The 27,468-nt window shown below is 36.4% G+C and overlaps 1 protein-coding gene across 3 annotated transcripts in view; it reads right to left on the bottom strand.

Annotated features, from left to right (window-relative positions):
• Positions 1-27,468, bottom strand: part of VWA8 (von Willebrand factor A domain containing 8) — a 442,846-nt gene that overhangs the window by 352,854 nt on the left and 62,524 nt on the right. For all 3 annotated transcript variants that reach the window (XM_069068654.1, XM_069068653.1, XM_069068655.1), the window contains exon 5: positions 3,583-3,750. In XM_069068654.1, coding sequence (XP_068924755.1) covers positions 3,583-3,750 — 168 coding nt within the window. The remainder of the gene's footprint in view (positions 1-3,582; positions 3,751-27,468) is intronic.

Below are 27,468 nucleotides of genomic sequence, written 5' to 3' on the forward strand. Positions count from 1 at the left end.
AGTCAGTAAATTTAAAAAGAAACATATTTGTTTCAACACCACAGCATGAATTTTTTTTCTAATCACCAAATAGGAATGCTATTAGCTAATGCCACCTCCAAGGACCAAATAAAAGTCATTGGCAATTAGAAAGGGTAGGAGAAAGAAGGCTCTGCATAATCAATTCCCACAAATTAATTTGAAGTCAATATTCATTTCTGGAAATTAACTAGAACAATATTTTAAAACCATGGTAATTAGGTTATTCTCAATTACATCTCCTAATTGAACCAGACGGAGATCATTTTTAGAAAAGGCTGGAAGAACACAAGCATATGAACACCTATTTAGAAGTTAAAAGAGAACCCCAGAAGTCAGTCTAGCCCATACTTGAAACATGAACTCCTTCTACAAAATCCTCCCCCAAATCTATCTGATTAAAGACTTTAACAGATTGTGAACTCACTATATTCAGAGGAAGCATTCCATTTCAGGCCTGTTTCTACTACTGGGAAGTTATTTCCTTATGTTAAGCTGAAAACTGCCTTTCTACAACACCTCTCCTGCTTCCCATGACCTCTTCCACATGACAATCCTTAAAATATTTTAAGGCTGCAACCCTGCCTTACCTTAGTCCTTTCTTCTTTAGACTACACACCCCAATTCCTATATCTTTCTGTGCATCCCCAATACTTAGCACAATATCTGGTACAAAGTAGATGCATAATAAATGTTAACTGACAGCATACTAAAACTCTTGGACCTTTTATCACGTTAACCATTCTCTATTTATGAGTCCTTCATCCCTTACTCTGGTTATCTGATTTTTCAAATTCAAGTACTACTTAATTTTTTATTTATCCTGAATTGATTTTTTTTTGTATTTTGATAATTGATAATTAATTATCCTGATTATTATTCATCTTCTTAAATGTAACCCACTCTTCCAAACATCAAATCACAGCCAGAGGACCAAATCCAGGCCTGTTTCTGAATGGCCTTACAGCTAAGAATGGTTTTTTTTTACATTTTAAAAATAGAAAAAGGCCAGGCTGAGGACTGTAATTTGCCAACTCCTATCCTGATTATCAGGATATTTTGGTGTCTCGATTCTATCTTCCAATGTGTTAATCACTTAATACCCTAAAGCTTCATATCACACAAAACTTTAATTAGCAAGCCATCAGGCTTCATCTTAGCTTTTTAAAAATTTATTTCATGATTCCATTTCTATAGGGAATTCTCAGTGAGAAAAATCCCTCTACCAAAGCAGATCAGCACCTGTCCTTCAAATACAGACTGAGAGAGAGGTTAAATGACTTGTTCACAATCAAATAGGCAGGACATGTCAGAGAGAGTACTTGAACCCAGAATCACAGCATCAGATTCAGAAATGGAGATGTACTTAGAGGTCATCTAGCTCAACCAACTATCTTATTTTAAAGAAGAAGGAACTGAGTTCCAGAGACAGTAAAGTAATAAGTAGAAGAGAAAGGATTTTAACTCAGGACTCCTAACTCCAAAGCCAGCACTCTTTCCTCTGTACCATGTCTGCCTCTGATGCCAGGTCTCTATCCATAACTGCTTCTGCAAGTTAGTGAAAATAAAGTGTGGACAAGAACAGGCTCTAAGACATTCCACCATGTACTTTCCTTCAGGGTAGCATTCATTCATTCATTAATCTCCTCTCTGTGGGCTAAGCATTTCAACAAGTTCCAAGCTGACCTAACTGTGCTATCTTCCAGCCTGTGACTCTCCATACTGTCAAAAAGGATTTCAATGACTGTCAAGTGCCTTGTGAAATCCAGTCACAGTATATCTGTAGCATTCTCCTGCCCTACCACTTCAGTGACATATCAGAAAAAGAGATAAGGTGAGTGTAGAAAGTCTTGCTTGAAATTAGCCCACACTCCTCATTAGTTAGTTGTCAGCACAATCATTTGTGGGTGCTTATAAAATATGTTTAACAAAGTATTTTGGAACCAGGAATTCACATTGAGTCCACAATATTCTGCCTTTTTTCCTGCTCTGAAAATCATTAGAACTGCTCACCTCAACTCTTCCATTTTTAATAACTCTTCAAACAGCAGCTCAGCAATCATAGCTGCTAGTTCTTCTAGTGCTCTAGATGTAAAAACGGTATCTGAATTCCCTTAATATCCCTTCATTGATCTTAGTTTTCCAATACTAGCTGATCATTTTTTGCTCACTGTCCAATTTCCCTTTCTTGAGAGGAACATGGCACAGAAACCGGAGTGCTAGGCTTATCCAGATGTGCTTTGGAAATTCAGCTCTGACATTTGTGCACTGTATGACCAGACACTGAACATCTCTGAGCCTTATTCTTTTCATCTATAAAATAGAAATAACAACAACTGTGGTGGCTATACAGCTCAAATTAGATAACCCATGTAAAGTTATTAGCAAATTTTAAAGCTATAAATGTCACCTATCATTAGTGTTATTGTTTCACTTTCCTAAAAATTAAAAAAAAGAAAACCGCTACTGCTCTGTTGCTTACTACCTGTGTGACCTTGAGCTAGTCATTTCAAATCTAGGAGTCTCAGTTTCCCTCTGTAAAAGGGGAGTCAGGGAGAGCTGGACTACTCAGTGACCTCTAAGACCCCATCAAGCCCTCAATCTATGATCCTTTGACTAGACTAGATTCTAAGATGATTTCCAGATCTAGAGCTATGATTCTATGATCCCTTCCTTCCCATCTTTCCTGATATTACTTTTATAAGACTAAATCACTCTTTTATATTGACCCTCAGTTATCTTTCCTCTCTGCCAACTCTTCTCCCCATATACTGAATCCATCAATGAGCTCTCTCCTGAAAGGTTCCATTGTTTGTTGTATTGGTGGATCAGAAGACTACCACATAAAGAATAAATACATTTCAGAAAAAAATATGACACCACCCTATTTTATTACTCAACAGAATAATTTGACTCCATGTCACCAGAATTTATCTCTTGAGGGCTTGTCATAGTTCTTGAACTAGCTTCCTTTTATGAGTCCCAAGTTATTCAGTCTAAGTTATTCATAGATTGATAAATGAGCTAGACATCATTAGAGAAGAAAAATACTCAAAAAGCAACAATCCCAACAAAGATCTGCTATTTCTGTTAGCAACCGGGGACATTTCAATGAATCAATCCCAAAGTATTTGCTGAGCATCATGCTAGGCAAATGGGGAATGACAGAATAATAATAAGAAGCTATAGAAAGATTAATAGTTCCTTGCCAAAAAAGGAGAAGGATTGTTAGACATGCTTAAAATGCAAGCAGACATTTCACTAAGCAGCAGTAAAGGCATATAAGTACACACCATAGGATTTACTGAATGTAACTGAAAGTGATTTACCATCAAATGGAATCTATGAAACAGCAATGTCTCAGAAACCCTCCATGGGCAATATTCACATGAAATCAGCCAACAGTATGTCAACAAAGGAGCACTGGGCAAATGGCTGAGTCATGTGGATTTGTCTGAGGAAATGGAGGGGTTATGATTATTTGAGAACAGAAATTATAGAAGAGTTTTCCATATCTCAAGATCAAAGTAAAGAGAAAACAACAGTATTTCTTCTTCTGCCTACCTGTAAGAGTTTGTCATAACGCTCAGCAGATATGAGGAAGCGTCCATCTTCAAGCTGCATCTCTCTGTTCTCCAGTAAGTTGTTCAAAACAGGCAAGACATTCCTTTCTGCCTTCTCCAAGCCTTCTAGCACAAGGGTTCTACCTTCTGTGGCAGCACGAACAGCACACTTTTCCCCACAACAACAACAACAAAACATCAAAATTAGGATATGGAAAACAGCAAAATATGGTGTAATTTCATACATTCTGTCATGGTTGTATGTCACAACTTGTTCAGCCATTCCCCAATTGATGAGCATCCCCACAAATTCCACTTCTTTGCCTTCTACAAAGAGACCTGCTATAAATATTTTAGAATATATGGGTCTTTTCTTTTTTCCCTAATTATCTTGGGAAACAGACCTGATAGTGTCTAAGATGAAATGAAGTTGTAAGTGACAGGAAACAGTTCAGGATAAGGTACCATGAACGCAAAACGTTGGACAGATACATTTATTATACTTGGTCAGTCAGTCAGGAGGTTTGGGATAGTGGACTGGTTACAAAAAGGAATTCAGTGAAGGTGGAATGTATTGGGAACTAACTATGGCATTAAAAAAAACAACCTTATCAATAAAGCTCCAAAAATAGAACTAAGATAAAAGTCATGGCAAAAAAGAATCTTAAAAGGAAAAAACACTGGCAATAATAACTCTCTTAAGTACTATAAATATCTCAGTTGTTTTCTCAATGAATCTGACTGAAGGCATGTTATCTATTCATTTGAAAAAATTAGGGAATATGGAGTTGTGGGGGACTAAGGATAGAAAAATCAATTGGCCTAAATATACACAATAAGAGTCATGGTCACCAGGAAAAAAAGCTAAGGAACTAAAAGGCATGAAAGTGATAAATGTTGAAGGGGATGTGGAAAAACTGGGACACTAATTCAATGCTGGTGGAACTGTAAACTGTGTAAACCAGTCATTTTGGAGAGCAATTTGGAATTATGCCCAAAGAGTTATAAAACTGCCTACACCCTTTGACCCAGCAATATCACTATCAGGTCTGTTTCCCAAGATAATTAGGGAAAAAAGAAAAGACCCATATATTCTAAAATATTTATAGCAGGTCTCTTTGTAGAAGGCAAAGAAGTGGAAATTGTGGGGATGCTCATCAATTGGGGAATGGCTGAACAAGTTGTGACATACAACCATGACGGAATACTACTGTGCTCTGAGAAATGATGAGTTTGTTGGTTTAGAAAAACATGGATAGAATTACACAAAACAACAGAGAAATGAGCAGAACCAAGAGAACATTGTATATAATAACAGCAATATTGTTTTAAGAGCAATTTTAAGTAACCAAATTATTTTGTCTATTATGAATACCCAAATTAACTACAAAGGACCTATAACAGAAGATGCTATCTGCATCCACAAAAGGAACTTATAAATAGATGTATACTATGGACTTACATATATATATACATACATATATGTGTATATACATGTGTGTACGTGTATATACACACATACATATATTATTTGTGTATAATGGTAGCCACCTCTAGGGTGGGAGGGAGGGAGGGAAAAAAGAAAGTTACATAACTTTATTATAAATTTAAAAGGAAAATCAAATTATATGTGATAGAGTTGCAGTTTCATGTGCAATCCTGTTTTTTTATTCTACTTTGTTATGGAAATGCTTGTTTTACTTCTTAAGTTCAGAATTTTTTTAATGTTTAAAAAATAAAATAAAAGGCATGGGAAAATTATTATTTTCTCCTTAAAGGATTTATACCCAGAGTCAAAATTTACCAGTCTACAAAGAAAGTTTTAGAAGATAATTTTTCTCCTGACATATTCAGTGATTGAAAGAGATCAACGTTCAATATAAATATCTATCCTCCAACCAGACCTGAACCCAGATAAGACAAAACCTTGAAATACAAAAACATCTACAGCAGCTGTCTATGTGATTTAATCTTTTCATTCCTTCCTTTTATAAGCTTCCTCCCTTCAAAAATAAGGAAATTAGAATGGATTCATACAAATAGAAAGATGGTTTCTTTGTTAAGGATCGAAAACTCTTTGGCTCAGTAACAAGCAGAAGGAAGCACATTAACATTGTGCCCACTGCACTGATATATTGTAACACTATCTCAGTGAAAGTAGAGTAATAAAAACACTTCCTGGAGACAGTACTAGAGCTCCAAAGCTAAGAGAGGGTCAGAGGCACACTAGGCACACACGCAAATTGACAACAGTTTAGTTGGTCCTGGGAGACACTCTAAGTGTTTGCATATTATAAGAGTATCTCACTAGTCCAAAGTTCTTTTGCATTGTATTCAGCCTAGTTTATAAAAAATCACAGACCTAAAAAAAACATATTTAGGTAATTGATACTTAGAATGAAGAGAAGAAAGAATGAAAGAAAAGAAGAAAGGGAATGGGGCAGAAGAGAGAGAGGAAAAAGAAAAGGAAGAAAGGAAGGAAGGAAGGAAAGAAGGAAGGAAGGAAGGAAGGAAGGAAGGAAGGAAGGAAGGAAGGAAGGAAGGAAGGAAGGAAGGAAGGAAGGAAGGAAGGAAGGAAGGAGCTAAGATTATCATCTGCAAAATTTTTTAAAGAATTAAATTCGGGGCAGCTAGGTGGGAATCAGGAGGACCTGAGTTCAAATGTGGCCTCAGACACTTAACACAAAAAACTAGCCATGTGACCTTGGGGGCAAGTCACTTAACCCCAAATGCCCTACCTTCCCCCCTCCAGAAAAAAAAAGAAATGTATCTAAGATTTAAATTCATTCTACTACCTCTGGTAGCTCAAACATATGTGGGAAAGGTGTTTTCTTTCCTCTCTAGAAACTGGTGATAAGAACTTTGAGATGGAAAAAAGAAAATGAGATAGTTTTTGTTCTATTCCCTTTTTTTATCCTCCTTCCCAATAAGTTCCACTTCATACTGTCAATAATTCATGTATGTGCCTTATTTTACAATGATGACATTTATTTTTGTATCTCTCCCAGGGCTCTACTTTTCAACTCATCTATCTTAAGTGTACAATTGTGTCATCATCCAGAAAATAGGGATAAAAACTTGTATTACCCCCAAGATAGAGCTGTTACTAAATTCAAATCAGACAGTAGAGGAAAACCACTCAATAAACTGAAGTCCTCTTATTATCACAGGACACAAACATATCCAGAATAAATGATATAATGCCAATGATTGTTAATAAAATCATTACTACAAAGTCAAAGGAGGACAGGCTCTTAACCTTTGCTTCATTTCAGCAAGGACTATGTTAGGTCTTACAATAGCCATCAAGTTGAGATAAGAAAGAACCCCCTGCCCTCACTGAGCTTACAGTGTACTGTTATGTTATGTATGTTACTCCACATTATGAGGGTTTAGGGACATGGTACCCCAAGGATCTGAAGAATCTGCATAAAATTTTTTGGATTTCCTTATGTACCAGAGAAGTCTGAATTATTATGGTATTAAAAGAGAAAAATATGTTGATATTATACAAAACTATACATCAATTCTATGCAATTCTAACTTTCTAAACTTTTTCTGTGTTGTCTGCTAGCTTTCACATGTTACCTGCAGCTTTTACAAAACTCCCCCAAAATTAATTAATTAATTTCTTATGCTGACTGGTGGGATATTGAAACTACAATTGGAAAAGTTACAATGTAGAAGGAATAACTCTGGCAAAGTCTAGCATACAGATAAATAGTCCTAAATCAGGGAGGTTGAAGGAAATAGCATTGATGACAAGAGCCAATCAAGGAGCTTTAATTAAGAACCTAAAACTTGCCACACTCTAGGTTAAGGCTTGGGATATAAAAAAAGAAAAGGGGGGCGGCTAGGTGGTGCAGTGAGTAAAACGCCGGCCCCGGATTCAGGAGGACCCGAGTTTGATTCCGGCCTCAGACACTTAACACTCATACAAAAAAAACTAGCCGTGTAACCTTGGGCAAGTTACTTAACACCAATTGCTCTCCAAAAAGGCAAAAAAAAAAAGAAAGGAAGGAAAAGGATGGTCTTTGTTCTCAAGAATGTAAATATTACAAATGAAAATGTACTACTAGTATATTTACAAACTAAATAGCATGTTTCCCCTAAAACTATTTCCTCCTTCTTTCTGTAATTTCTGAAGAGTATCACAATTTCAGTCACCTTCACTTTCTGCACCTAATAATTTACCAATTCTCACTTAAGTTGAATTCTGAAATATCTCTTGAACCCACCTGCCTCCTCTCACTCATTACCACTAGAAATAATCTTAGTTTTGGCCCTTTTATTCTCTTGCCTAGACTCTAGAAATGACCTTCTAACTGGCCTGTCTTCTTTAAGAGTTCATTCCATCCTTGACATTCATCTCACACTTCAAACTTAACTATACTCATCCCTAAATGCACCAGGTGCTTTCCTGCTTCCATGTCTTTACTCAAGTTGTTCCCTATTCTTGGAATGCCTTCTCCACCATGCTTTTCCCTATAAAATTTTATCTGCTTTTTCTAGCATGGCTCAAACCTCACCTTCCCCAAGTAGCTACTGTTCCCTTTTCTAGAGAAATAATTTCTTCTTCCTTGATTCTCTCATACTACCTTTCCTATAGCACATAGCACATTCTACATTGTATTTTATTTATTTAGCTATGTATTTATTATCTCTCCCACTAAATAGCTGCTTGAAGGAAGAGACTTATGTTCATCTTTGTCTCCCCACAGTACCAAGCACACTGACACATCTTACACACGGAAGTCACTCCATAACTATTTGCTGAATTGAATGTTCCTCTTCTGAGATCTTAAAAAACTAAACTAAACTAAGCCCCAATCCCAGTAAGTCTCAAGAAGAGCAAATTATTCACCTTTTCTAAATATAGTTATACAAAAGCAGGAATTACCAAAGCAAACGTGCAAACTATATTCTTTTAAAGTTGGGAAAGTGCCTAAACTCCATATACACATGAATATAATATATATGTGTGGTTTGGAGTATGTCTCACTGAAATATGTTATAGAATTCCATAAGTAGCTAAAAGGTGCAGTGGATAGAGTGCCAGGCCTGAAGTCAGGAAGACTCATCTCTCTGAGTTAGAATCTAGCCTCAGGCATTTACTAGTTGTGTGACCCTGCCCAAATCACTTAACCCTTTTTGCCTCAATTTCCCCATCCGTAAAATGAACTGGACAAGGATATGGCAAACTATTCTAGTATCTGCCAAAAAGAAAAAAAACGCCAAACAAACAAACAAATGCAAATGGGGTCATGAAGAGTTGGATATGACTAAAAGGAATGAGCCATAACAAATAGAAATCAAGAAATTTGGGGCATTTATTTACTATTTTTTAAAGACAAAATTTTTAAGTATGACAAATGGGACTCACTGTCATAGTTTCTTCTTCTGTCTCAGTGCTAAAAATCCTTCCTTAATACCAATATATCACTAATCTGGCAACCCTATAAGTTTATGACAAAAAACAATGAGTGGAGTTACCTAAGCAGTAGCTGGAAAAAATGAAGTATACTGAGCAAATTAATATAAAATAGCTTCTGTTACATCAATTATCAAAAATTAAAAACATGGGCAGATGCATTTAAGTTGTTTTTTATAAGAATCTTTTGGGACATCTTTTACTCCAAAAAAGTACTGTTTCTACCAAAAGTAAATAAACTACATGGTTTGTTATGGCATGCTAGCAAGATTATTAAAAACAAGATAATATTCTATCATGTCTGTCATAAACTCAGATTAAATGCCATAATCTATTTTTACAAACACCACAGAGCCCAAATTACCCATTTCTCCCAGATCCAAGTAAAAATTTTTTTCACCAAAATTAAGGTTTTTTTCCCCCAACGGTGAACCAAGGAGAAAATTGTCCTTTCACTACCAAGGAAAATAGGGGGTATAATTAAAACACCTAACCCTAGAGAGAAATGACTTCTCAAACAGTTTGCTTTAACCACTTAGATGCCTTTATGTAGTTCAGTCCCTCTGTGTGGATGGAGTTCAGTTGGAGGAAGGAAAGTAACTTAAGGAAAGTAACACCACTCCCTAATGTAGGTATAGTCACCATTCAACAAAGAAAGTAACCATATATGGCAGGTGAAGGAAATTCAAGGCATGGTCTTCATTCCACAAGAATTTATTAAGAGTTTATGATGTGTGGGGTGGCCAGGTAGCACAGCGAGTAAGAGCACCGGCTCCAGTGTTGAGAAGACCTGGAGATCGAATCCCAGGCTCAGACACTTAGCACCCACCCAGAAACACCTGGCCGTGTAACCTTGAGCAAGTTACTTAACCCCAATTGCTTAGGGGCAGCCAGGTGGCTCAGCGAGTAAGAGTACCGGCTCCAGTGTCGGGATGACCTGGATCAAATCTGGGCTCAGATACTTAGCACCACACCCAGAAATAACTGGCCCTGTAACCTTGAGCAAGTTACTTAACCCTGATTGCTTATAAAAAAAAAAAAAAAGAAGAAGAAAAAAGAGTTTATGATGTGCCAGGTATTATGCTAAGACTAGGAATATTAAAACAAATACAAGAAAAAGAAAGTCTCTGCTCGCAAGGAACTTGCATCCTAATGGGAAACTGACAACAGAGAAAAAGAAGTTGGGGGTGGGGGTGGACCTCCTGAAGGCATGATGGAGGAGCCAAAATTGCAGCATGGTAAGAAATGGAGAAATGGCTGGCCTTGGTGCCCTGCTTTAATGGAAGGAAAGAAGTGGGGGGAAGTATTTGTTAAATACTTACTATGTGCAAGGCATTGTGCTAAGTATGTTACAAATATTGTCTCATTTGATCCTCACGACAACCTTCACAACAATCTCCATTTCACAGATGAGGAAACTGAGGCAGGCAGCAGTCAAATGACTTGCCAGGGTCATCTTGCTAGTAAGTAGCTTAGGTCACATTTGAACTCAGGTCTTTCCTGACTCCAGACCTAGTCTTCAAACAATTAATAGATCAAATGAATTTATTAAGCACCTACTACGTGCCTGGCAGGTAGGTGCCTGGAAGTCAGGAAGATGAATACAAATCCGGCCTCAAACATTAGTCATGTGAACCTGGGCAAGTCACCTAACCATGCTTGCCTCAGTTTCCACATATATAAAATGAGCTGGAGAAGGAAATGGTAAACCACTCCAGTATCTTTGCCAAGAAACGCTCTCCCGCCCCATGGGGCCATTAAGACTTGGACACAACTGAAATGACTGAACAACAAAAATACTGTTGGTCACTATGCTAAGCACTGAGGATACAAAAAGATGTCCTCAAGGACATAACAGTCTGATAAGGGAGACAATAACCATGCAAACAAATACATACAAAATAAGTTACATTAGGGATAAACAGGAAATAATTAACAGAGGGAAGATAACTGAATTAAGAGGAATAGGGAAAGGCTCCCTATAAAAGATGAGATTTTAGTGGAACTTAAAGGAAGCCAGAGAAGTCAGCAGGCAGAACTGAGAGAGAGCATTCCAGGCATGAGGGATAGTCAGAGAAAGTGTCTGGAGTTAAGAGATGGAGTGTCTTCTTTGTAGAACAGCCAAGAGGCCAGTGGAACTCAATAAAAGAGCTCCTGTTGGGAAGTTAGGTGTAAGAAGCCTGGGAAGTTAGTAAGGGGCTAAGAGATAAAGGACTTTAAATGACAAGCATAGAATTTTCTATTTGATCCTGGAGGCAATAAGGAGATAGCAGAGTATACTGGGGGTGGAGGGGATGGGGGAGAGGATTTGTGTGTATGATATGATCAGAAAGGCCCTTTAGGAAAATCACCTTAGTGGCTGAATGAAGGATGGACTGGAATGAAGAATGACTTGAGGCAGGCAGACCTCCTGAATAGCAGACTATCGCAATAGTGCTGGTGTGAGCTAATGCACTGGAGTCGTGGCACAAGACGCTGAGCCACTTCGCAGCCTCAGGCAGGTTCTGGGAGTTATCCACAGTCATAGTGAATAAACAATTCATTAAGTACCTGCTGTGTACCAGGTACTGTGTACTCTGGGAATACAAATAAGCAAAAGAAAGATAGTCTCTCCCCTCAAGCAGCTTACAATCCAATCAGGGAAGAAAATGCACAACAGGAAGTTGAAAAGAGAAAGGGGGTGTCAGAAGGTACCTGTCCTGGGACATGATGTTTACAGAGTCAAAACCAAACAGAGCAGCTAGTGGAAAATGAGCTGGCTGGACAATTCTGAGTCTTGTATGAAGGGAGGCCTTGGGAGGAGCTCTGCACAGTACTCTGCCCTCCAGCCCTCCAATTGGATGGGAAAAGTCATCAGAAGAGTTGAGTATCAAAGCTGAAGTAATTTCTATGACGATGAGCTTTCTGGTGATGAACTTATTCTGGAGGAAGCGTGTTGTTTTTAAGGAGTCCAAATGAAAAACTTAATTAGAGAGAAGGGCCCAAGGGTTGAGGGTACTTTCAAAATGTAAATTCTACCCTTTCATCTCACCATCTCATTCAGACTCTGGCCCACAACTTTGACAGGAAAGTGTTAGCAATCATAAGAATCCAAACTATACCTCCTGTGGTACATAACATTCAACTTTCTTTTAAGTCTAAGCATATGGAGGGGTTAGGCCCATAGTTAACTGAGAGGAAATTTCCCAGAGAAAATAAGTTTCAAAAAGGAATCAAAGGAAGGGAACAAAAGGTACAGCCAGAGAGTGGTGGAAAGGCTGTTTTACAAGAGGAGCATTGAAGAGGAGGAAGAAAGAGAGGATGCTGACAAGACCATAAGAGTGAAGAGAATGAGAAGTTTAAAATTTTATGAAGTTTAAGACAGCAGAAGAATTTCTTGTGAATGGAAAACAGAAATCTTTCATTAAAATGAATACTAGAAAAATAAAGTTCACACAGAACTAATGTGGACCAGAAAAGTAAGGAGCATGGAAAAGGATTTTAGATAGATAACAGAGTGGTAAATGTTGAATACTGTGCTAAAGAAGTTAGTTCTAGTTACATTTTCAAATGAGTTTGTTCCTCTTCATCAGAGCCAGACTAACATTTAACTACACATTATTCACACCAATCTCTCCAAATTAATAGAGTAACTAAACACACTGAAAATATCATTGGAACAAAATATTTTGACTTCGCATTGATAAAAACTAAGCAAACTCCATGTCTGTGTGTGCATGTGTATATAACACCTAGTCATATCATATTTCCCTCCATAACTCTGTGTGCAGGCAACTTTACCTATCTCAAGCACAACCAGGAACCCCAAAGGTAGCAAAAAGGGTATCTGTTCTGTCAAAACGAATGTCATAATGTGCTAAATCTCAAGAATTTTACTCACAAGACAGCCTCTCTGGCCCTCACTCAGATTCTACTTTCCATGTGCAATGACCCTGTTACACATGTAAATCTAACAAGTTTGAACATCCTGGTTTCAGAACCCAGAACAGAATAGAAGCAGCAGATTAGAACAATGGGACTGGCATATGAAGGTATCTTGATAATATCAAGAAGTAGGAACTGAGAGCAAGAGATAAAATGGAACTATAAAAAAGTACTCATAAAACCCCCAAAGTACAGCTGTCTGTGTATCAAGCTAGGTAACCCCTTGGTGCAGGAATTATCAGTTGGAGTAAATAGTTTTTGAAATCTTATTGAACTATGAGATTCGGGGTTGTATGAAATCTCCAGCTGTCTGTAAGATAACGAGCAGCGCACAACTAACTCAAATGCAACCTTTCTCCACCTCAACTTGTTCCTTCTTCTCACCTCACAATTCATGTAAAAGGAAAAGGGAGTAATTATGTCAGTATTCTTTTCTCGTGTGGCAAACTTGAGGGCAACTAGGTGGCACAGTGGATTAAGTGCTGGGCCTGGAGTCATAAATACTTGAGTTCAAACTCAGCCTCAGACACTTTACTAACACTTCATTAACTGGGTAAGTCACATAACTGCCTCTATTGTAAACTGGGAATAAAAAATAGCACTTGTTCCTCCAGGGGTTGTTGTGAGGATAAAATGGGTCAATATTTATAAAGCAAAGTGGTTTTATATAAATGTTACCTACTATTAGCGTCTACTACAAATATAATAAAAAGCACAAATCCATCATTTTATAAACATAGTTCTGATAATTTGGAGTGGAATTAGAGATTATCATGAACATGATCTGTTAGTCTCAGTGCATTCCCAATCCTTTACCTTAGACCATCACCTCTCCACCCTTTGACATTTATCCTGGGAAAATCTGGGGTTTCTCTTTAAAAGAAGTCAAATTCTGGGATAACACAATCCCCATGTTGGGCCTGGTTATAATAATGTGAGTCTCAACACTCAGCTATGGCTGTATGATCTATTTTTTTCCTGTTGGTTTTGCTTACAGCCAGACAATCCTTAACCTTTACCAAAGTAATAAAGTTTCCTGTGCTATAAAAAAAAATCCACTACACGTATGCTCCAGAGCTACAAACTGAAACTCATCTACCACTTTTCTGCTACTTCAAAACTTTGAGACCTCTTTCTATTGCTTATTCCTATTACTATGATATTTCACTACTCAAAAAGTTAAGTACCATTTATTTGTAAACTTCAATATTTCCCTGTTCCCCTTCTCCTTTGTATCATTTAAGAAAATATTAAATAAGCATCGGTTCAACATAAAACACTGTATGACAAGGAGAATAACATTTATCCATCCACAGAAAGATAACCATTAATCCTTATCCTTGGATTTCTGTCTTTAAATCTACTCTCTGCTAATGAAAATGTATTTCCTGAATCCTATGGTAACACAAATACTACCAGAGGATAATTGCTGTCATGCTCCTTTCCTCTTCAACTTTCTTTTAGTCACCATCACTTCTCCTATTGATTTGTTTTCAAATAACCACAACCAGAAGTTTAGAGGAAAATCACCTGGTATAAGACCTTTCACCTGGTTTAGAATCGAGACCAAATCAAGCATTCAAGATTCGCAACTAATACACGTGTAACTTTTAATAAATAAAATAGATCTGAAAAAGGAAATTTAGACTAAAAATCAGGGAGAAAACTGAAATTAAAGTTTTGAAAAATATTTGAAAGTTAATGTAAGAGGATTCATAGTATTACTTGAGAGGCAACAAGATTATTACAGATGATATATGCTAATTCTCTCCCCTCAGACATTAATGGATCATGACATGGCTGAGCTGGGATTTTCCAACATCTTTGTGGTCTCTCTGACTTACTCCATGGAAGATAATATCAGTTGTGTTTCCATAAGATTTGGGGACTAAAACAACTGAAATTAAAAGACCATCTATCATATAGTTGACTTATTTCAGCTGTTCATGCAAAGTTTCATTTTGGTTCAGGCTGTTCAGATTTTTGGTCCAAAAAATACTGCAAAGGTCAAAGGTTTGAACACAATCCATAACCACATAGAATATGGATACTGAAAGAAGAGAGTCAGAAGGTCCTGCCCACAGTTAAGAACAAAAAAAAAATCGGAAAAAAAATCATAGTAACAAACAGGGAATATACTAGTAACCAATGTGAGGGTCACTGCACAACCACTTATCTGTTTACGTGTTGTCAGATAGTGGGCTGGTCAAAGCAAAGGTCAAAATCAAAAACAGATTAGCAGAAAGGTTAAAAATAGAAGACACTGTTGAAATTACAAGCAGTTCCAACCTAAGCAGGTTAATGATGTTAACAGCAATAAAAGGGAAATGAACAAAAGTAAAGACATTTATTTTCTGAATCTCTATATTTGTTAAAGATGATTTAGTGATCCATAAGTCACCAAAATGAAGAATCACAGGAAGTCTAAAGGCTACCTCAGTCAGTTAACACCGTTGTTCTTGCTACACCATGACATCTAAGGGCAACACTATTTTAGTAAACAAGTTTATTTGTATAGCACTGAATAGTATAACAGAAGCTCCATCACCTTAAACATCAAAAAGCTGCTGCTGGAAAAAAAAAAACAATCCTTCAAAACGTTTGGCATGAGAGTCAACTTAACTAAATCATTCAGAGATAATCCACTGATGGAATTAGAAGCATAAACATAAACAACTAGGAAACTGAATAGATCTCTTGAGATTTATGTGACAATCTATCCTCACTAGCAATGATGGTAGAACCACATTTGTATTATATCCTTCATGATCCAAAGTACTATTTAAGAAAAGTGATAGTAGCTCTTAGGAAAATTAACTTGGTTAAGAATAGTTAAGTCTAGCAAATACATTCAGAAGAAAAGTGACAACACAATTTAAATGCAGGGATCAATTTTCAAGATATTTCAAAGAGGGAGGAATTCTGAAAGAATGGTAAGTTCATAAGCAATTCTATTATCCAAAAAAAAAAAGTGACCAAGATATCATAAATTGTCTACCTATAAGGCCTACTTTTTCATCACTATAAACCTTTGTAAGAATAGCATATGCATCTATGAAGAGTACCCTTTATGAAAAAATGAGAAGAAAGAAGTAGAGCTTTTATAATTTTCTGTAACAAATCTTATTCTCCCAGTCACACAAATGTCTGGGTAATATAGAAAATAATTATAAGAAAATACTGGTTCTAGTGACAAACCCAGCCTTAAATGCTTTCCTCCAAAAAGGTATCTCATGAATATGTTAAAAAATGTATATGAAATTCTTTGACAGTTCTAACTTTAAGGATATTAGATCACTGAAAAAAGATCATTATTATAAAACGAAACATTAAACGGGGAAATAGATGTATGTTTACCAAAGATATCCACCAGTGTTGTAGTTAGTATATTGCACAACTTCCAAACAGAACATGGAATTCCTATAGAAAAGCAAGCTCTGTTTGCAGATGACATTGTGTTTATTATGCCAAGCCAAAGAACCCTACTGAACCCTTTAATGAAATCCCATGTTATTCTAAAGAAATCTGCCTAACTATATACACAGAAAAAACAAGTGGAAGAATTCATCTTGCCTAGATTTTGACAAACAGTTGGATGAGTAGGCTGTCCAGAGATATACCAGTTCTAGATAGGAATCACAGGTGAACAATGAGCTGGACTAAAAAATGTATAGCAAGCAGAAGACAGGACCAGATCTAACTGGAGAAAAGACATTGTACCTTGCACACAGAAACATTTAATGAATACTTGTTGAATTGAATTAAATTATTCTAAGCTGTTACCTCCCATTTTTAAAGTCTCTCTTTCTCCTTGTAATGTCTATTTCTATAAATAAAAAAAATCCTAATCTCTGAATATTCAAGATCACAGGTTACCCAAGGGCCAATGGAAAATTCACTGTGAGTTTAAGAAGGCCATAACATCCAATGACTTGGATGTAAAAAGTGATATAAAAAACATTAAGGGCATACATAATTAGGAAAAAACATGAAGTGGGCATGTAGCAAAAGCAAGAGAACTGGTAGTACCAGTTCTACATTTGTTCAGTTGTTCAGTCATGTCTGACTTTTCGTGACCCCATGGACCATACTGTCCACAAAGTTTTCTTGGCAAAGAAAACCTTTGTTTGCTATTTCCTTCTCCAGTGAAGGTAAACAAAAGTTAAGTGATTTGACCAGGTTCACATATCTAATAAATGCCTGAAGCTGGGTTTGAATTCAGGTCTTCCTGACTCCAGGCCCAAAACTCTATCCACTGAACAACCTAGCTGCCTCCTAAGCAAAAAAGAGGTTAAGTGACTTGTGCAAGGTCACACAGCCATTAAGTATCAAAGGCCAGCTTTGAACCCAGGTCTTCCTGATTCCTGGCCCAGCACTTTATCTACTGAGTGGTCTAGCTACCCCCAGTGCTACACTGGTATTTATGAAATACTAAAAGAACCAGAAGAGGTTCTTTAGTGTATTAGGCAAAATTTGTGCTAAGGATTAGTGAAAGGGCATCAACAAGGCAGGAGGAGGCATGAATAAAGCAAAATCGATACAATGGGAAGTAGCCTTCTCACTGATGAGAACATATATCTATCCACTTAAATAAGTAATGAAAGATACACCATTAATTAGAGCAACAATACTGATTACAGTACAATCTCACATTTCTGGATCTAGGTTTGGGAAATGTTTCTTTAGATTTTTTTTTCCCCACAAGCTACTCAAATTAGATTTATAGCTGAAGTAACATGTTTTATGTTTAAAAGTCTCAGAACTTTTCAGTGGTACTTTGTTGAATGCACAGAACCCAGAACAGGATTATGTCACTCAATGTTACTAAATCCTAAAAATTCGTAACTGAAAAAGGCAATTTATGCATATTAAGTATTTCACAAACTTTCCTTCCATCTATTCTGTAATTATTTTGTATGTCCCTATTTATTTACATGTTGTCTCTCCCATGAAAATGTAAAGTCCTTGAGGGCAACAACTTGTTTTCCACTTTTTTTGCATCCCCAGCACTTGGCACAACGTTTAGTAAGCTCTTAATTAATTCTTATTGACTCAACGATTAAAAATAATGCTTCTAACATCAGCTTTGCCACCAACTAGCTATACAATCCTGGATAAATCATCTAATGTCTCTCTATATAAGTTTCCTTGTCTGTAACATGAGGGTGTAAAGACTAAAAGCTCCCTAAGGTCTATCCAGTTCTAAAATTCCATGACTATGAGCAGTAGGTTCCTATCTTTTAAAGATTCCAGTATTCTCCAGTTCTTTGCTGAAAGTCCTGTACCCTCTTTCTGTATTAGTCACTTGTTTTTCTGGTGTGTCCAACTCTTCGTAATCTTACTCTTTCTATATAAGAATCTTTATGAAAAAAGTAAATCTTGGGATTTGAATATTGTTTGAAATAAAAGAAACCAATGATTTTTCTTAAATCTTTTTGTTAAAAAGATCCTTTGATCATAATGGTATTTACTGTTTTGAACTTTGGTCCTACTTATACAATACAGTATGATATGTATTTTTACATTATAATACAATATTACAAACATTTAGTTCTCTACTAGTTCTTCTAGGTATTTTTCAGACCTCCACATGGCAATCTACCCCATTTTGTATTTGCACAATTCATATAATCTGTTGTTCTGCAAACTCTTCTCTGAGGCATGCTCTCTTTCAGTTCAGTGACATTTGCTAACACATGTTTCTACCCTTTCTTGCAAGTAACTAATGAAATGTTAAATATTAAATCCAAATTTTAATTGTGTGAAATACTGCTTATGTCTCTGTCTAGGTACAACTTTCCAGAAGCATTGTGCTTAAAAAATTAAAAAAAAAAGAAAAGAAAGAAATCCCTCCTGCTTTTAATTTTTAATATGCAAGGGGGCAACAACAACAAAAAAGAGATACCCACAAAATGTTCCCTATTTAAATAAAACCTTTCAAAAAGGAAGAATGAAGGTATCAAAGACAGATAAATACAAAACAGAAACTACCCTATTTCTGACAATAGCATCTAAATTTCTGATAATACTGAATATTTTCACTGTCTAAAGAAAAGTAAGCATTTTTTAAAATGACATTTGCAGACATAAGCTCCCTTTGCCCAATTTACTACATTTATAAAAATGTACATAACAGAAGAGAAGGCTAAAACAGATCATATTAAAATGCCATCCAGTTCTAAGATCAATTATTCCCCCTATCCTTAAAAAGAATTGGGGTTTTCTCAGAACAAAAAAAGATCAACCAAAGCTCTTTAACTTGTCTTCCTACACATTTCTGACAATACAGTTACTTAGTTACAGTATTAAGAGGTGTGTAGAATAAAACTTCAGCAACTGAGACAAGCTGGCATGTCAGCTAAAGAGAGATGTCTATCAAAAATCACAGACTGAGATTTAGAAAAGACCTCACAGTTCATCAAGGAAGACGCTTATTGGCTAACAAAAGCTGACTATCAAATTGAGAGAAACACAACTAACTTACTACTCTACTACACTACTTTTTAAAGCTTAGAAAACCTTTTTGGAAAAATTCTTCATTGAGATCTCAAATACCATATGCTATAAAATCAAAGAGTATTCATGTAAACTGATTATGTTTATTAAGGAAGAAAATTTTGATAGTCAATAAATGGAATAATCTTTGATAAGTCCAACACTGCCACTAGTAGTAGGTCTACAAAGGACTGCAGACTTCAGAACAACCCATGCTTTAAAGGTTACATAGCTAGTAAGTAGGTAAGCTGGGATTTGAACCCAGGCCCTATGATTCTGAGTTTAACACTCCTCCCACTGTAGCTTTGCAAGGAGATCTAAGAGGCAGAGGTGAAGAGGAAATATATTCCATTCTTGGGGGTTTGTCTGGGAAATGAAATGTTTCATATGGGGACATGCAAGTAGACTGGTTTGATTAGGATACAGATTGCATGATGAGAAATAACATGCAGTGTGACTGAAGCTACACATTTACTCTGTCTCCTCAAACAGATTTTGAGCTTCTGAAGAACTTCTAGAGGTTCTATTATACATGTTTTCTATGTCTCACATCACATCTCATCATAGTCTATATGCAGAGCAGCAACAAAGCATAACAGAAATGATTGGACCTGCCAGTCACCAGCTCTGGGGCAGTATATTAACTCATTTACTAGAAATAATGCTAGGCCAGTCACAACCCCTATAAGGCTCAATCTCTTCATCTATGGAGATGCAATGCCTAAGTCCAAGGGTAGTTGTGGGCAGTCCTTTATAATTCATAAGGCACTGCCTAAGCATAAGGTATCATTCATTGTCACTTACTTCTTCAATATTCTAAAAAGCTGCGATTTCATCACTGTAGGTACTCCTAAAAAAGATCACAACCTCTCCATACTTTAGTAAATTGAAGTAAATAGTTTTGGGGAGCTGAAAAAACCCATAACCTTGTAGCCAACTTTATGGTCAGCTTGATCTGGTCTTTAAAACTTTGCTAGGCTAGGTTAAACATACAACAAATCAATGCAGCTATCCCCAAGATCCTTCCAACATGAAAGGATTTGCATAACCTTCAAGAACTCAGGGTCAACTCCACCCTATAAAGAGGTACCTTAGTAGGCCTTTAGAGGGGGGTTATAATTTATCTTTATAAGCTTATATACCACTAGATATACATAACATGTGTAGTAGGGAATGCTAAACAAAATGCAACCTACCAGTCAGCTGATGTTAAAGAACAGTTCTTCAGATCTATGAGAAAAAACCATATAGAGAACAAGCATTAAGCTCCTACTATGTGCTAGGCACTGTGCTATATGCTGGAAATGCTCAGAAAGACAATGAAGCAATATTTTCTTTCAAGGATGTTAATGGCGGGGGCGGGGGAAGGAGAGTAGTATACATATAAGTATACACAGAATAAATAGAAAGGGAATAAATACAAGGTAATTAGAAAGGGGGGGCACTAATGGGTGATGGAGCAAGGCTTCATGTAGAAGAAGATGGTGAGTCTTAAAGGAAGAGAGGGTTTCTCTGCAGAAGAGGTCAAAAGGAAGTACATTCCAAATATATACCAGTTCTCTGAGCATAGAATAAAAGAATTTGTTTAAATGAACAGAAGACATTTTATGTTACAGATTTTCAAATATTTCTGGGTGACTAGTTGTTAAACACTATAATGAAATACTGAGGGATTGGTGGAATGTCCTTTTTCTAGAGAAATTTAAAGATAAGTTAGATTCTCATATATATAGAACGGTTTATAGGCTCATAAATTTAGAATTGGAAAGAAAGTTAGTCCATCCCCATCCCTTGACAGATGGGGAAACCCAAGTCCAGAGAGTTGAAGTAATTCACCCCAGGTCACACACAGTTAGGATTTGGTCCCAAGTATTCTGGCTCCAAAGCCAGAACTTTCTTTCTACTGCCTCATGCTAAATGTGTGACTGTACTCTGCCCTAGTCTGATCATAAGTAGGGCACTTAGATTCAAATTCTGGAGGTTCACTTGATAGAAAGGATGTGAAGAAGCTAGAGTTCATTCAGAGGAAGGCACATGAATACTGATGGTCCTTAAATCTTACTTTATTAGGATCAGCCAAATAAAATGGAGTTATACATTTAGCTTAGAGAAAACAAGACTTGGTGGGTCATATTAGCTACTTTAAAGTATATGAAGGTCTCTGACGTGGAAGAGCTTTTGTGGTTCTACCTCAAAACAGGACCTGGTTAACCTCTAAAGGTTCTTTCTGGAATTTCCAGTCCTTTGAGACTCATACTTTTCATAGATCTAATTGTCTCAGACAACAACTGGGAAAGGACAAAGTCCTGACAAATTTCTCCCTTGTTCTTCTGAACCAGCCAGAAAATATCATGGCATCTTTATAGCAACATTTAGAAAAAAAGCCTTTCCACAATAAAATCAGCAGCATGACCTAAAAAGAAAAAAAAAATTCTGTGCCCCAGTTCCAGTTTTGTTCCTAGTCTGTGGTACAACCTTAGGCAAATGGCTTTAATCTGTGACTTAGTGTCCTCATTCACGAAATGGGAACCTCCTCAGGGGACAATGTGCAGTGAAACTAAGCATTTTAGAATAATCATAGCAGGGTTGCAAACATGCTTGGAAAATGTTAAAACTTAAGTACTAAATATTGCTCTTAATGTGACCAATTTTATATAAAATAAGATTTCAAAACATTTAAATGTATGTGCTCATTTTAAATGGCCAAAATGTATTCCTGCTACATAAAAAACTCATGTTTTATGTTTATATTTTAATATGAGTGTATTTTGTCTTAAAATAGTGTAGCCTCATTATGAAACATCAACTTGAGATCTCTAGCTCTCCCATCCTTCCTCCCTATACCACAATCCATGCTGGAAAAACACAGTAATACCTTTAAATTGAGGTAAAGTCTAATAATAGTTTCTTTTTCAGACAGTTTTATCCTTATCTAGCTTATATTTTCCAGTGGGTAGCAGAGATAGTTAAATTCTAATTTAAAAGATCTTCAAGCCTACCTAATTTTGCGGGACAAAGTCATATCATCTCAACAAAAGGATTGACATTAGGCAATAATAATTTCAGTAATAGATTTTAAAGGGATAGACTGTCACTGATTAGTTTATTTTCAGACTGTTTTACTCTCAGAAGTTTGGAGAAGCTGATGTTAGTTTCATAAAGAAAAACATCAATATAGCAAATTTATTTCTCTACAGGATGACAAAATAAGTTTATGTTTACTTTCATATTTGTGTTAACTGCACCAAGCCCTAATCTATTTTACTGTAGTTTTAAAAATCCATATGTATAAGGGGCAAAGCCAAGATGGAAGAGTAAAAGCAGGAACTTGCTTGAGCTCCTGCTCCAATCACCTCCAATACCTATAAAAAAAATTATGCTAAACAAATTTTAGAGCTACAGAACAAATCTCCTGCTGAAGGCAGCCTAGCAGGCTGATGGAAAGGGTCTATCACACCAGGTTGGGAGACAAGCTGTCCCATATGAGCCGCACCAGCCCAGACTCATGGCCTAGTATGGCCAGAGCTGACTTCAGGAGAGTGAATCATCAGCAGCTGTGGTGGTTTCAAGACTTCTCAACCCATAAATGCCAAAGAGAAAGTAAAAGATCAGTAGGGAACTCTGTTGGAACAGGGTAAAAGAAGAGCATGGTCTGGCTCCTAACCTTGGCGCAGCAGAGGTGGTGGCCATGGCACGGTGACTGCAGCTGCTGATATGTGGCTGCCTCTGGAGCTCCTGGCCTACAGACTGTAGGGGGACCAAGCAACCATTCAAAGGGTAATTGTTCTTGCTTTGACCTGCTTGGATATGCATCGCAGTTTTGGGTGGTGATCCTGGGGTGAGGAACGTCAGGGTCCAGAGCTTGTGGTGGCTGTAGAGAGGGCCCCCTCCTCTTAGCTCTGACAACAGCTGTGCAAAACCCAAGCAATTTGGGACACAGCTCTCTCCACTCTGGAAGCAGAGTTCTACTGTGACAAGGAGCTCAAAAGTCAAGTAACTGACAGGCAAGATGAGCAAACAGAAGAAGAACAATCGGACCACAGAATCTTTTTTTATTTTGGGGGGGGGGGACAAAGAGGACCAAAACATGGAACCAGAGGAAGACAACAAAGTCAAAATTCCTGCATCAAAAGCCTCCAAGAAAAATATGAACTGCTCACAGGCCATGGAGGAGCTCAAGAAGGATTTTGAAAATCAAGTAAGAGAAGTAGAGGAAAAATTGGGAAGAGAAATGAGAATGATGCAGGGAAATCATGAAAAGCAAGTCAACAACCTGCTAAAGGAGACCCAAAAAATACTGAAGAAAATAACACCTTAAAAAATAGACTAACTCAAATGGCAAAAGAGGTCCAAAAAGCCAATGAGGAGAAGAATGCCTTAAAAAGTCAAACTGGTCAGATGGAAAAGGAATTTCAAAAACTCACTGAAGAGAATAATTCTTTCAAAATTAGTTTGGAACAAATGGATGCTAATTACATTATGAGAAATTAAGGTACTATAAAACAGATTCAAACAAATGAAAAAATCCATATGTATAAGGTCTATATTTTTATACAACTATATAAGAAATATTTTAAAACTCAGGTCTAATAAGCTGACATTTTAAGTTTTAAATAGCATTCCGTTTAGATGGCTAAGTATAAAATTTGTTTTAAAAGCTTCATTGAAGCCTACAATATATTTATATCAGACTAGTTTCCAAATTCAATGTAATTTCTGATCTACTTTATTATAAGCTCTTTGCAGCTCATCCAGACATTTACAAATAAATAAAACTAGAAGAGTGCAATTTTTATAATATAATTATTCAAATGTGTCCTTACTCAGCTGACAATTTTGTACAACAAGATAGTTTTAAGAAAATAACCTGAAGGAAAAATCAAAACTGTTTAGGACATAGATAAAATATATGTTTTTCAATATAGCTGAAACACTTGCTAATGTTCCTCATTAAGTACCTGAAATGTTCTTACTAAATCTCAGGAAGTAGATAATTGGCTAAACATAATTTGAAACACCAACAACCAATTCCAAATGAATAGGTCCAAAGTGTACCTGTTCCTTTATTGCTACAAAACAGGTTAGTAATTGAGGGCATCTGCTCCACAGGACAGTGCAAAAATATGAAGGTGAAGGAAAAGCAAAGAAATGATTGTTATGGGGATGCACACACATACTGTTTCTTTCTTGGAAAAGATGGAGAATGTTGTCATGGAAACTCCCCAGGGCCACAGACATCTTAAAATTCTGTGATACATGCTATAAGATTTCCTTAATTTCTATAATCTGCAAAACAGTTATCACTTCTATATTTCTTTTGAAAAGAAGTTAACAGGGACTGCAGAACTAAGTCAGATTCCTTAGGCTGCAGCCTAGCTGTGCAAGCATTTATTTCTATGGCCTTGACCAAGTTATCCATAAAATGGAGATTAGAAAATCTGACTGCTGCTCTTAGCAGACTTGTTAATTTGGTCAAAAGAGATGGTAGATAGTAAAAGTCCTTTGTAAAAGAAAAAGTCCTATAAAATAAAAGAAGCAATTAACCTCATTCTGGCCCTTAACAGCAACAGTTTTACTTCAATCACATTCAGTCCAAGTAGCATTAGTTGTACTTAAGAGTGACCTCTGAGTTAAATGGCAATGACCCAATGAGTTACTGGGGGATTACTGCTGAGGGATACCAATTAGTGATAATTGTGGAGTTTTGTAATATATCCACGTAGATCTTATAAATACATGATTAGGGAATGGCAGCCACCTTCCACCAAGGCCATCAAATGCTCAATTAATTGCATTTGTCAATTTAGGCTACTATCCACCACCTAGAAGTGAAAGGTTAATTTTATATATCCCTCAAACAATATCTTACCTATTCTTTGGAACTATATTAAATAATGATGAAAATTAAATGCCAAAAAGAATAAGATGTTACACTTGAATTTTACATTTTACAAAAGCATTAAGTCAGTTGATACTTTCAAAAGCTTGAGATGGCTCATAATACTCCCCATTTCACAAATGAGGAAACTGAGGCTTTAGAAGACTATACAAGTCAAGACTCAAATGCTTTTTTATCCTTGTAAGACTAAAGCCTAGCACAGTACCTTGCATATAAGATGCTTAATAAATACTTACTGAATTAAATTGAAATGGCACTTTCCCTAGCAGGGTCATTTGTGAAGGACTGACTTAAAGCTGGGTGAATGTCTGGGTAGTGCAGTGGATAGAGTGCTGGGACTGGAGTCAGAAGAACCTGAGTTCAAATACAGCCTCAGATACTTACTAGCTGTGTAACCTGGGAAAGCGACTTAACCCTGTGCTTGTCCCATCTTCCTCATCTATAACATGAGCTGAAGAAGGAAATGGCAAATCACTCCTGTAATCTTGACCAAAAAAACCCAAAGGGGGTCACGAAGAGTCAGACACAACTGAAATGAATTGAACAACAACAAGATGTAGTCTACTTAAATGGCCCTTAGATTAAGTCCATTAACAGAGCAACAACAAAGGCAGCATGACACAGCGGAAAGGCCCCAGATTTGGAGTCAGAAAACCTGTTCTCAATCTTGGCTCTGCCACTTACTATTAATGTAACCTTGGAGAAGTCACACAATAATGATAGCAATAACAAACATTAGTATTTATCTGCACTTTAAGGTTTGCAAAGTTCTTTACAAATATCTCATCTAATCCTCACAACAATTCTGCAAGGTTGGTGCCGTTATTATCCTCATTTTTACAGTTGAGAAAACTGAGGCAAAAAGAAATTAAGTGACTTGCCTAGGGTCACAAAGCCTAGGGTCACTAAGTATCTGAGATTAAGGGTAATAAATAGGGATAAAGATGCTGCTGACAAGCCTCTTGAAGGAAGTAAGAAGTAAAAGCTTCTGATCAGACCACAAATAGCAAATTTCCTTTCCCACAACACCAAATACTAAATCTAAAAGAGTTTTTAAAAAGATTATATATGTATACATGTAAATAAGGTACAATAACAAAAGTGGTTAATCATGGTAAACTAACGGAAGCATCTTAAACCTTTTGCATGCTTTTGACTCGTGATTTAAATTTTTCTATAAAGTATCCCAAATGTTTGGAAGAACAAATGAGAAATAATAATAAAAACTAATTCTAGTTATATTTTTCCATAGAGTCAGACTCATAGTTCCAACTATAATTTGAATAGATGTTTATTATCAAAGTAAACATGATGTAAGTTTCTTAGCTAGTTAAGAGAAAAGGAAATTCAAAAATTAAACCTATACAGATTTCCATGGGGCAGCTAGGTGGTGCAGTGAATAGAGTACCAGCCCTGGAGTCAGGAAGACCAGAGTTCAAATCCCGCCCCAGACACTTGCCATGTGACCTCAGGCAAGTCACTTAACCCCAATTGCCCTCCAAAAAGAAAAAAAAAACCAATAACCAAAAAAACAGATTTCCATATATACAGATATTTCTACAAACCTAGGATATTTTTAAAAGTCAATATTATTACAACTATGTTTGAAACAGCCTTCATTAACAACCCCTTGAGCAAAAGTAAGAATTTTTCATCATTGATTGGAAATTCAGAAAAATTATATGAAGTATTGCTTGCCTTCTCAATTGTGGGCAAGGGGGCTTAAGGAAGGGAAAGAATTTAAAACTCAAATTTGTTTTTAAAATTTAAAACAAATAAAAAATAAAAATTTTAAAAGTAATGAATTATGTGAAAATTAACTTCACATGAACGTAGTTATTTTATGACAAAACAGCAATCTAACAAAAAGTAAATTCCAATTTATATGCAAAATCTATACATACATACACATAAATATATTCATACAATATACACATATATGCATATAATATACACATACATAAATGCAAAAACATAGTATGTATGTGCCAATTAATTAGATTTATTTTCAGTTAGCTTTCAACTGTCTGAAGAAACGAGACTAATAAGAATGCGGAGAAAACTGATAAATAAGCAAGTCTAATCGTACCATGTTTCAAATTCTTCCTAAAACAAACTCTTAACCACAGTTGCTAGCT

Source organism: Petaurus breviceps, unplaced genomic scaffold, assembly GCF_028583685.1.
Source record: "Petaurus breviceps papuanus isolate PSGF00001 unplaced genomic scaffold, PetGlider_PUasm1.0 90769, whole genome shotgun sequence".
In the NCBI taxonomy this organism is placed as follows: Eukaryota; Metazoa; Chordata; class Mammalia; order Diprotodontia; family Petauridae; genus Petaurus; species Petaurus breviceps.